The 11,252-nt window shown below is 35.1% G+C and overlaps 2 protein-coding genes across 2 annotated transcripts in view; one reads left to right on the plus strand and one right to left on the minus strand.

The window, feature by feature from the left end:
• Positions 1-9,015, minus strand: part of LOC107661659 (zinc finger protein 653-like) — an 11,601-nt gene extending 2,586 nt beyond the window's left edge. Inside the window, exons 1-7 of the mRNA XM_016451354.1 lie at positions 8,672-9,015; positions 8,173-8,213; positions 7,343-7,627; positions 5,860-6,365; positions 2,479-2,626; positions 2,173-2,248; positions 417-528 (exon numbers count right to left, since the gene is read on the minus strand). Coding sequence (XP_016306840.1) covers positions 417-528; positions 2,173-2,248; positions 2,479-2,626; positions 5,860-6,365; positions 7,343-7,627; positions 8,173-8,213; positions 8,672-8,949 — 1,446 coding nt within the window. The 5' untranslated portion in view covers positions 8,950-9,015. The remainder of the gene's footprint in view (positions 1-416; positions 529-2,172; positions 2,249-2,478; positions 2,627-5,859; positions 6,366-7,342; positions 7,628-8,172; positions 8,214-8,671) is intronic.
• A 288-nt stretch (positions 9,016-9,303) lies between these two features.
• swsap1 (SWIM-type zinc finger 7 associated protein 1) lies at positions 9,304-10,988 on the plus strand. The gene is made up of 2 exons (XM_016451355.1): positions 9,304-9,737; positions 10,077-10,988. The coding sequence occupies exons 1-2, from the start codon at positions 9,474-9,476 to the stop codon at positions 10,653-10,655; spliced, it is 843 nt and encodes a 280-aa protein (XP_016306841.1). The 5' UTR covers positions 9,304-9,473; the 3' UTR covers positions 10,656-10,988.
• The last annotated feature ends 264 nt before the right edge of the window (positions 10,989-11,252 follow it).

Raw genomic sequence — 11,252 nt, forward strand, 5'->3', positions numbered from 1 at the left:
GACGCAGTAGAGATGAAAATGTGGAATAAAGTCGTTATTTTAGTTTTCTTTGCTGTCTATGTTTACCTTGCTGTCTATGGGAGGGTCAGAGAGCCCTCAGATTTCATCAAAAATATCTTAAATTGGTTTTACGAAGATGAACGAAGGTCTTACGGGTTTGGAACAACATGAGGGTGAGTAATTAATGACAGAATTAGCATTTTTGGGTGAATTAACCCTTTAAGAGGCTTTAGAAAGTTTCCTTTGACTTGAACAGTAAAACAGACAAAGCACCTGGTCAGGTTTACATCAATGTGTTTCACAGTATATCATTTTCCAGCTTCTATTTTTCACTGTTGTGCTGAGGCATTGGTTGGTGCTCTCAGGGATTCTCCAGCCGCAGCCTCATTAGACATGCATTGCACACATGAGCTCACCTGGAAACTGCTAATGGCCACGTACACCTGACTGCAGCCTTCATACGGACAGTGGAACATCTTCAGCATGCCGTCTGCCTCGATTACTGGACCCCGCCGGCTCCGCTTACACCTGACACACAAACACACACCATGAGTGACTTCAACTCATTTCGTAGAGCACGACGTCGTTGTGAAACACAAAGCAGCATAACATTTTTAACATTTGTGAGGAGTTTTTAGCTCGCCGTAAAGTAATAATGCACAAAATATGATGATTTGGTTTCCACAAAGATATTAAGCAGCTGTTTTCAGCATTGATAATAAGAACCATTTTTAATAATTGTGCACCAGTAATAACTGATAGCAACTGAGCAGCAAATCAGGATATTAGAATGATTTGTAAAGGCTCATGTGACACTGAAGACTGGAGTAATGATGCTGAAAATTCAGCTTTGCATCACAGGAATAAATTACATTTTAAAATCCATTCACATAGATATTAGTTATTTGAAATTGTAATAATATTTCAGAATATTACTGTTTTTACTGTATTTTTAATAAAATAAATGCAGCCTTGATGACCATATAGGATTAAATTAAATTAAATACTTAATTATTTCAAACGTTTCACTAGTAGTTTCTATCAATTTTCCATATTTTTTAGGTTAGAGGTCATGTATGAAGAACCCAACCCAACTCAACGAAAAACAGCTGGAAAATCACTTCCCGCAATTTCTCATCATAAGGAGTTGTTTAATTGCTGGAAAATCAGGCATGTGAAAAGGCGTAACAATAACGGTTAAGGCGTGTACAAAATTAGGACATTCAGATGTCAGTCAATATACACAACTGATTTTTAACTGTTTTTGAATGAAGTCACTTATGCTCACCAAAACTGCATTTATTTATTCAGTAAAATACAGTAATATTGTGAAATATTATTACATTTTAAAATATCAGTTTTCTATTTTAATATATTTAAAAAAGTAATTTATTCCTGTGATGCAGCGCTGAATTTTCAGCATCATTACTCCAGTCTTCAGTGTCACACGATCCTTCAGAAATTTTATTTTGATGCTCAAGAAACATTTTATGTTGTTTTTGTGGAAATCATGATATATGTTATTTTTCTGGATTCTTTGATGAATATGAAATTCAAAAGAACATAATTTATCTGAAATATAACTCTTTTGTAACATTATAAATGCCTTTACTGTCACTTTTGATCAATTTAATGCATCCTTCCTGACACTGATGCAGTGTTCATTTCTTTAAAAAATAATCTTACTGACACCAAACTTTTCAACGGTAGTGTATCAGATGAAAAAAAATAAATAAATAATAAAATAAAATAATGCAATGTAGTGAATTTTAAAAAGATCTTTATTTTTGGTTGTTTAATGCTTGATTTGCCATTTTAAATCATTTTGAGACTCCTTGAAAGTTTGCCGAGGCCCCCTAGTGGACCCCAGCCCCCCAGTTATAACATATAAGTCTATATCCTGACTTTATTCCAATGATATTCGATGGAGTAAAAAGTGTTAAAACAGATTTTTGGTTTAATTATCCAATAGATTTTTATATATTTAATGGCCATTTTTTTCTGTTTAGTTGTCAACATGCTAGATGCTTAAGGTAATTCATGCTTGTGAGATGTCATAGCCAGTAGCCACAGTCTCCCCTACATTTGTTATATACAGTATATACACAAACGTAAGAGGTTTCATGTGTGGCTGTGGCTACTGTGAAAAACTCTAGGTCCACACTGACTGACCTACTGAGAGATTGCTGAAGCTCTTTCGAACAGTGAGTTTCTTCACCGGGATCCAATAACTGCTTCTCAGCCAGATCTGAAATCATTAAACATCAACAGAGTGTCTTCAGAACATCACTAATTTAAAAGATTACTGAAACCGGTGAAACTGACACTAAGCTCATAAGGAAGTAGTTCAAAGCGGTTAAATTGTTTCAAAGCACACATTGCTAGCACACTATGATTGACTGATGAGTCATGTTTAAGAGCTGAAATACAGGACAGGTCAGAGGTCAGTGGCCGTTGAGGAGCATGATCTCACTGTACCGGCGCTGGGACGTGACTGACACATCTGATTATACGACACGTCCCCGATCAGCGTGCATGTGACCTCCTCAACATCACTGCCAGCCACGTTCAGCTGAATGCCTTCAGACGCCAGAGCCTCGTAACTTGGGCCTGTAATAATGATCAGCTATAGGAAGGATGGAGGGAAGAAAAAACAGAGAAGTAATTAGTAATCCAAAGTTTAGAGTTTACCGAAGTCTGTAATTAAAAATGATAATTCTGTCTAAACCGAATGAGTTTCTACTTCTGCTGAACACAAAAATAAAACATCCTGAACAATCAGTGGTGGTCAAGTACCACTGAAGTATCATAAAACTTGTTTGTCTTTTCTGAAGTCACATGAGAGCCGTGTGACAAACAGATCAAATTGAATCCATTTTTGCATATTCAAATTTCAAAGTCATTTGGATGACTTTTATGGTGTTTTATTGGAGTTTTATGGTGCTTTTTGCTGTTTGACCACCTAAAACCTATAACCTATAAAACCTATATATAGGTTTTTATAACATTTTATAGATTTAATGAATGTTACTAGGCAGCTGCGAGAAATGCAATGCTGTTAAAAATATTGCAATAATACCAGCAAACACATCAACTTTGCAGCAATAAAATACTAAAACTAAACGAAAAACAAAAACTAGAAAACACAGAAAAACTACAACTAAACTAAAGAGAGAAAATAACAAAATTCGAATTCTGAAGTGTACATTTATGTCAATGGGAAAGAAGAAACTGCTAATAAATTTTCATTTTATCATTAATACAAATTTGACAATTATTTTTATTGTATTTTTATGGTGATTTTTGCAGTTTGACAACCCCTGGCCACTAAACTCACTCAAATAAAACTGTAAATGATCATGAATTAATTTTAGTTTTAGTTACACAGTGTATTGGAAAAGTTAACTGTATAACCTTTTTATAAGCTATGTGTTTTTATATTATAAACATTTTATAATTTTAACAAGGGCTCATCAAATGCCACTAGACATCTGTGAGAAATGCAATTGCATTTAAATAATATATCAATGAAAACATGAACTTTGCAGCCTTTAAATACTAGAACTAAAATAAAACAATCTGACAATCCTTGGCCACTAAACTCACTAAAATAAAACTGAAAATGACCATGAATTAATTTTGGTTTAAAACACAGTGTTTTTATAACATATACATTTTATAAATTGAATGAAGGCTCAATAAATTGAAAATGTCACTATACAGCTGTGAGAAATATATTTTAACATATTTAAATAATATCAGTGAACACAGTAACTTTGACAACCATAAAACTGAAATAAAAACTAAATACTGGAAAAATAAACCAGAAAGCACTGAAAAACTATAACCAAACTAAAACTATAATCAAGAGAGAGAAAATAACAAAAACTTGAAAAGTTGTACATTTATGTAAATTGAGATTATTATTATTATTATTATTAATGTAAATTGATATTACAATGCTATGCCTTTACAGCATGGGAAAAGGCAGCTTGCAAAAACTACTGTGTGACAGACAAAAGAAAGTCATAAAAGTTTTGCAACAACATGCAGTGGAGTAATAACAACTATTTTAATTTGTAAATGAACTATTCTGGTAATAACCATTAGTAGTTATTTTACCAAAACATATGACACATGAATATGATATTCAATATTCAGTCCAACCAAAATGAAAATTCTGTCATAATTTTTTTGCAACCCACAATTTTATAGTATGGATGTTTGTTTACAAATATTCTTCAAAATATCTTCTTTTGTCTTCCACAGAAGAAAGTCATTCATACAGGTTTAGAACAACACGAGGGTGAGCGAATGATGACAGAATTTTCATTTTCCCTTTAAAACCCTTTTAAAACACCAGATATGCAAACGGACTCATTTGACTGCAAACGGTCAAATGAGGGGACGTGTTGTGACAATGGACGTTCCTTTTCTGTGGCGTATCCATAGGGAACTTGTTTACATGTCAATATATACAATGGAAATCAAGCAAGGAAGCAATAAGGAATTGCAATGCAATACTAGGTAACACCTTAACAGTAAAACACCTTTACAATAACTGGTTTCTCAATTACATAACAAGGGCTGTGTTTGTAACGGAGCAGTATCATACTGTTTAATGCATACTGCACAGCATACACTTCATACTGCCTACTGCTAGTATGTGAAACAAAGCACATTATACAATCATTTTCAAATATAATTTGTAAGTCCATCTCAGAAACTAAAATTTATTTAGCATTTTTAGCCCAACTGCATGTAAAAATTACTATCAAATAGTTAATTGCAGCCAATATTACTGATGTTTTTATTCACATAAAATGGATGAAGTTGAGTCCATTTAACTTAGATTTTTTTTTTGCAATTCTAAAAATTACAAAAAATATCGTTACACACTTTTTATTTAAAATAAGCATAAAATTAATGCATTATATTAGTATTTATTGTGGTTGCTTTAATTTAAATTTAATTATTCAAATTCGATTTAATATGTAAATAACTTGACCTAAAAAAAAAAAAAACTTTATTTCTTTTAGCAAAATATATTTTTTCTTAAGATTTTTGGGGTGAAGTTCAAGTATACAGCAGAAATAGTATACAGTAAAGTAGTATCTCAATCTTTTTGAGTCCAAGGCCCCTCATTGTCAAAGACAACATCTGAAGACCTCCCAAAATTTCTAGTATTTTTGCTGTAATGATGAAGCGGCTTGTTTTTTTAAATGAATTTTATATATATATACACATACATACATACATACATACATATATTATTATTATTATTATTATATTAATTAATCCAGAATGAAAATTCCAGAAGTTTCAGTAACCAGTGTTATTTTGGTATCACTGACAACAACAAAAAAAAAAAAAATTATTTTTTTAAGTTTTTGGAAATATTTTGAATTAGACTTTCATTTTATATTTCCTGTTTTCACTTTAATTTAAGTTTTAGCATTTTTATTAGTTTTTTTTAAATGTTTGTATAGTTTTTAATCTTTTTTTTTTATTTAGTTTAATTAGTTTTATTTATTTTAGTACTCCACGTTGAACTAAACTAAAAATGATAATAAATGTTGCCTTCACAACTAGATAAAATAAAATAATTTAAAAAAATTTTTTTTAATGTCATTTAATTTCAGTTTTAGTGGTTTTAGTTCACTATAATAACTAATTTTATTATGAATTTACTTGATTTAATTATTTAATACATTTTTTTAAATATAATTTTTTAGTCATTTGTGATGAAGGATTTTTTACGCATAATTTTATTTAAAAAGCATATTTTGTTTTATTTTAAATAATTTTAAGTCATCTTGTGGGCCTCCTAGAGGGTCTCTTGTGACCCCTTTGACTTACTTGAGATCCTTCCAGTGTGGAGCGCTGATCCGGCAGCTCACATCCGCCCATCACAGTCTGCAGGTCCTGACTCTCAAACAGCTGGTTCTGCGCTGGGGCGGCTGCCAACGATGGGATGCCCTCCACCCCACCTTCTCTAGGACAGTTTGCTCCATCCTCCCTCTCCTGTCTGTCCGTCAAGGGCGCCGTGACAAGCACGCATTCGTAACTCTCCGTCAAGCCTCCTCCACTGTCCGCCTTCTCTAAAGTTCCCGAAGCGTCCGTCTGCTCCCTGACAGGGTCGGTCTCTCTCGCCGCATCCTCACTCAAAGCTTTTCCATCGGACTCAACCAGAGCGGCCTGGGCTACTCGGTCCATGAGCACCTCCATCTCCCATGGACAGCGCTCCGAAGTGGGAGGACTGCTGTGGGCCGCAGGGGATCCTGGGAGATCACTGAGGGATGTGCATGTCATCTGATGCTCCACATGGGAAGGATGATCATTGTCCTCCAAGTCACTGATGGCGTCTGTAAGATTAAGAAGAGATTTGATTCATTGTTGCATGTTAAATCCAATATGACAGGAAAATGGGGGTTAGTAAGCTGATGGAAATCTAAAAATGAAATCATAAAAACAATGAGTGAAATCAATGTAAATTGAAAATAAATAAAGAGAGCTGCACATAAAAATTGAGATAAAAAATAAAATGTTTAAAGCTTGAAGGTTTGAAATTTTGAAAATGAGAAATTTAAAAACTTTGCTCTCATTATTTTAATAATAACAAAAAATAATAATAATAATACAATATAAATGACAAATATTAATATAAATCATATATAAAAATATACACAAACATAAATAATTTTAAGGTAAATGCTATCAAAACAAAACACTTACTGAAAAGATTAATTATTTTATCTGTTTACTTGCATGCAGTGTTATTTTAGTAACAATTATATACTATTATAGTTTTTGTTAATATTTTGAATTATAATTTCTTTTTATATGATCCGTTTTCACTTTTTATTTTAGTTTTTGTGTGACATTTTTATTCGATTTTTTTTTCGTATTTATATGTCTAGAATGTACAGTATCTATAGTATATAGAATTTATTAATTTATTTAGTTTTAGTTATTTTAGTACTTCAACATAAACTAAACAAAAATTTGAAATTGATCACTTTTGACACTGGACAACCAGCTGAAATTAAACAAGTTAACGTTTTTTTTTTTTCAGTAAACATTGATTTTATTTCCATTTTTTTCTTCTTCATGGTTTTAGTTTTTGTTAACAATAATAATAACCCTGTTTGCATGTCATGTAACCATTAACCATGATCAGAGATCTGTGAAAATGCAAATGCGTTGTTAAATTATCGAAGAAAATATTTTACATCTAAGAGATTCGGCTGACAAAAAAAGTTTGGGAAGCCCTGCAAAACGACATGAACATAGTGTAAGGCTTTCCTACCCTGCAGCTGCCTGTGGTTTTGTGGTTTCTTACTTTTGGTGTTGATACTCTCACTGACAGTAGATTTCTTCTCTGGAGGCCTGTCCTCTTCATCTTTCTCCATAACACCATCCTCCACGTCTGACTCAGACTCGCCTCCTGCAGGCCAGGGCAGGTACTGCACAAACGAATGACCGGCCACACATTGCCACAGTGCAGATGTAGACAAACCCACAGTGGGCTCCACCACCTGCAGCTCAGGCTCGTGCTGACACGACTGACAGTGACCTTGATACCAGCTCACCACCGTCTGCAAACTGGTGGCAGACACCTTCTTCCCTGCACAAAAAAAAAATATGATAAACTACTACTTTTTTATTTAAATTACTGCTTTTATTCACTAAGGACACATTAAACTGATCAAAAGTGACAGTGAAGACATTTATAATGTTACAAAAGAGTTCTATTTTTTATTTCACAAAAATATGAAGCAGCACAACTGTTTTCAACTTTGAAAATAATAAGAAATGTTTTCTGAGCAGCAGATCAGCATATCAGAATGATTTCTGAAGGATCATGTGACAGTGAAGACTGGAGTAATGATGCTGAAAATGCAGCTTTGCATCACAGCAATAAATTACATTTTAAAATCTATTCAAATAGAAAGCAGTTATTTTAAATGGTAATAATATTTCACAATATTACTGTTTTTACTGCATTTTTAACAAATAAATGCAGCCTTGGTGAACAGAAGTGTGTTTCTTTCAAAAAACACAAATATCTAACCGACCCCAAACTTTTTAACTGTAGTTTATATTCCGAGAGAGGCTTAAAAAACACTATTTTGAAAATGAATAAGGGTTAAATTAATAAATATTACTCACCTTTGCCATGACTGCTGCATTGTTCAGGAAGGGTGTTCCTCCTGTCCCTCACAACACAAGAGACATGTTACACCATTCATGTTAAAAAGAAGCTGAAGCTACATGAAGCTGAATAGCAAGCACAGCAGTCTCTGGTTCCCATCCACTTTCATTGTAATGAAAATAGCTTGTGCTTTCTGCTAAATATCTCTTTTTGTGTTCTACACAAGAGGTCAGGTTATAGTTCAGATACCATGTACAGTATAGTATTTTTTCAGGAAAAACATGGCAATACTGTTTGGTACCTCAAAACAAACAATGCAGCATCAGGTTACCAAAGAACACTTGCATGATAAAAAAGGAAAACGAATTTTGTTGTATCAGACAGAAATATCTGTGCACACAACAGTCCACGTATGTATGCATGCATAGCAATGTTAACACATTTATCCAATTTACTGCACAGTGTTTTTGAGTGATGCATGATCAAATAGGGCGTTCATGAAATCCGAATACGTACTTGCCGTGTTTCTGCTGGTATTTTTCTCCATATGCAGAATTGAGCAGGATTAAATACTCCGCGAGCCCCGCGTCGCTCAGGCTCGTGCGCCGGCGCAGCTCGCTCCAGACCTGATGCGCTTCTCCCAGATAAACCCGCCGCACATCGTACTTCTTCCGCGATTCGAGCCGCCGCTGAGCACGGTCCGCGTCTGTCAGCCTCGGTCGACCCCTGCAGCGGCGCAAAATGGCTTTGATGTGCTCTCCCGTGGCTTTGGAGTCTGTGTTTACCGCCGCCATGTTTCGAATCAGCTGTTGAGTTCTTCTTCTTCTTTTGGTTTTATGGCGGGGTGGGGACCAACTTCATAAGTGCATACCGCCACCTAGTGATCCTGCCGCCATCTTCCGGGCAAAACCGCTTCGCCTGTGCTCCAGCTGTTGAGTTGTGTTATGTTTTGTCTTAAAGGGAAGTGCGGTGTGTAGCCTTAAAGGAAGTGGATTATTTTATTTTATTTATTTATTTTTTAAATTGTATTCAGTGTTCTATTTTTTTATCTTATATTTTTTAGATGATTAATGAGTAAACTCTGCGATTAAATTATTTTTAGCAATTTAAAACGAGGATCACTTAGAATGTATTTGAACCGACACTTTGGTTTGACCAATCAACAGTCAGCTCTCTTTAATGGTAGCCAATCAGATGCGCCGTTCCAACAGTAGCCAGTGCGACGTCAAGTTCGCGGGGGTGAGAAGAAGCATGTACAGTAGCTGTAGAAAAGTCATACTCGCTATTAATAACTGCAGTAATTTGAACGCAAATTGTTATGGCTGATATTTTAGGAGTCGTTTTCAGACGGTTCGCCTCAGGAAATGTCACGAGTGATGTAATGTTTCCCTCTCACGTTGAAGGAAACACACTGCTGCTGCTCGGGGATGTAAATATCAGTAGATCTGTGTTATTTCTAGCAGCTGTAACAGCTGCCACAGATCTGGGGCTCAAAGTGCTGTTTTTCACACAGACCCCTTTTCAATCTCTACCGGTTTCTTTGAGGGCGTCAATACCTGGATTAAAACTAGAGAGTCTGAAGGTAATAATAATGGTTTGTTTAATGAGCGTCATGATAATTAAGAATATGTAATACAAGGTAATTCAGCCAGAAATGTCTTAAAAACCCTGTAAATGTATTTGCATGTCTTTGTAATACATCGTAATACATGAGCCATAAAAAGTGTGTGTGTGTGTGTGTGTGTGTATATATATATATATATATATATTATATTTCTAAACATTCATTAAACTATTTAAGACAATGTTAGTGTTACAGATCTGATGCAGGCTTAATATTGACTTTAAAATAAGATGCCAAATATACAATTTTCTGAAATAAAGTCACCTAATTCATGTTTCCATGCGTGTTCATGCACAGAATGTCAAGTTTGTGTATGTGAAGAGTTTGGAGGATCTTCGTGAAGATATAGCATCCCTTCACGAGCTGGCGTCCGAGGCTGCGTCTCCTTCATCACTGATTATCGTGGACAGTCTGGATCATTATTTGCACGGGTCTCGAGTTGGACCCCTACAGGACGACCTGAGCCCTGTGGCCCATGTAGCGGCCCTCCTGCACGACACCGCTGCTTTTCTCACCCAGATCCTGCAGAGCAGAGCAGACGGCCAGGGCCTGTGCAGGGTCATGGTCTCCTTTCAGTCTGAACGTGAAGGCAGTCGGGACAGTGAAGCGCTGGCACCTGAGCTTCTCCTCTCTGTGCTGGACCGTTACCTGCAGGTGAGGTGCACGTTAGAGGAAGTGAAGCGTGACGGGGAGGTGGGGCAGAACGAGTGGCAGGTGTATCTGTCAGTCGTGTGTCCTTCGCAGGTACAGCAGTGGCACATGGTGCTGCAGACAGGAGGTGCTCTGGAGTTCAGCCCAGTCATCGGTGGAGAACAGCAGATTCTGGACCAGCCAGATGAAAGCAAACAGGAAAATGAGAGATGTGGAGACGGCTAATAAACGATCTTATTCCAATACAACCTATTATTGTTTCTCAATTCGACAAGCCATATTTGATCAATAGGAATGTTCGTGTTTACTTGTAATGTTGACAAAGGAATGTAAACTTTTCTTGACAAAATACAGATAGATGGTCAACCATACTTGCAGAATTTATATACTGTAGCATTGACAAACTACATAATGTTTAAAGTTTGCATATTTAAGTATGAAACAAATGTCAGCATATTTGTTGTACGTCTACTTTACATTTTATTCACAGACTGTTATTTGTATACTTTTGATTGTTGCATTTAATAAAAACCCTTGCATTAACGTAAACCCCAAAAACAGATTAGAAAACTGCTGTTATATCACTAATGTTAAGTGATACTTAATTTTTAGAAAATGCTCTAGATGTCAAACTAAATATTATACGAGTATATAACATTTGGTGATGTCTGAAGAAAGGTTGTTGCATTTTTTTTAATTTCAGGTTTCAATAATTATTTTTTACAATTTGTACACTTCCCAAAATCAACGTTTTTTGACACTTCATGTCTTTCATAATTGAACATGAGTTACTAGCGGTTTTATGAGTTAGCAATCAGTTTT

The sequence above is a fragment of the Sinocyclocheilus anshuiensis genome, unplaced genomic scaffold (genome assembly GCF_001515605.1).
Source record: "Sinocyclocheilus anshuiensis isolate Anshui unplaced genomic scaffold, SAMN03320099.WGS_v1.1 scaffold207, whole genome shotgun sequence".
Classification (NCBI taxonomy): Eukaryota; Metazoa; Chordata; class Actinopteri; order Cypriniformes; family Cyprinidae; genus Sinocyclocheilus; species Sinocyclocheilus anshuiensis.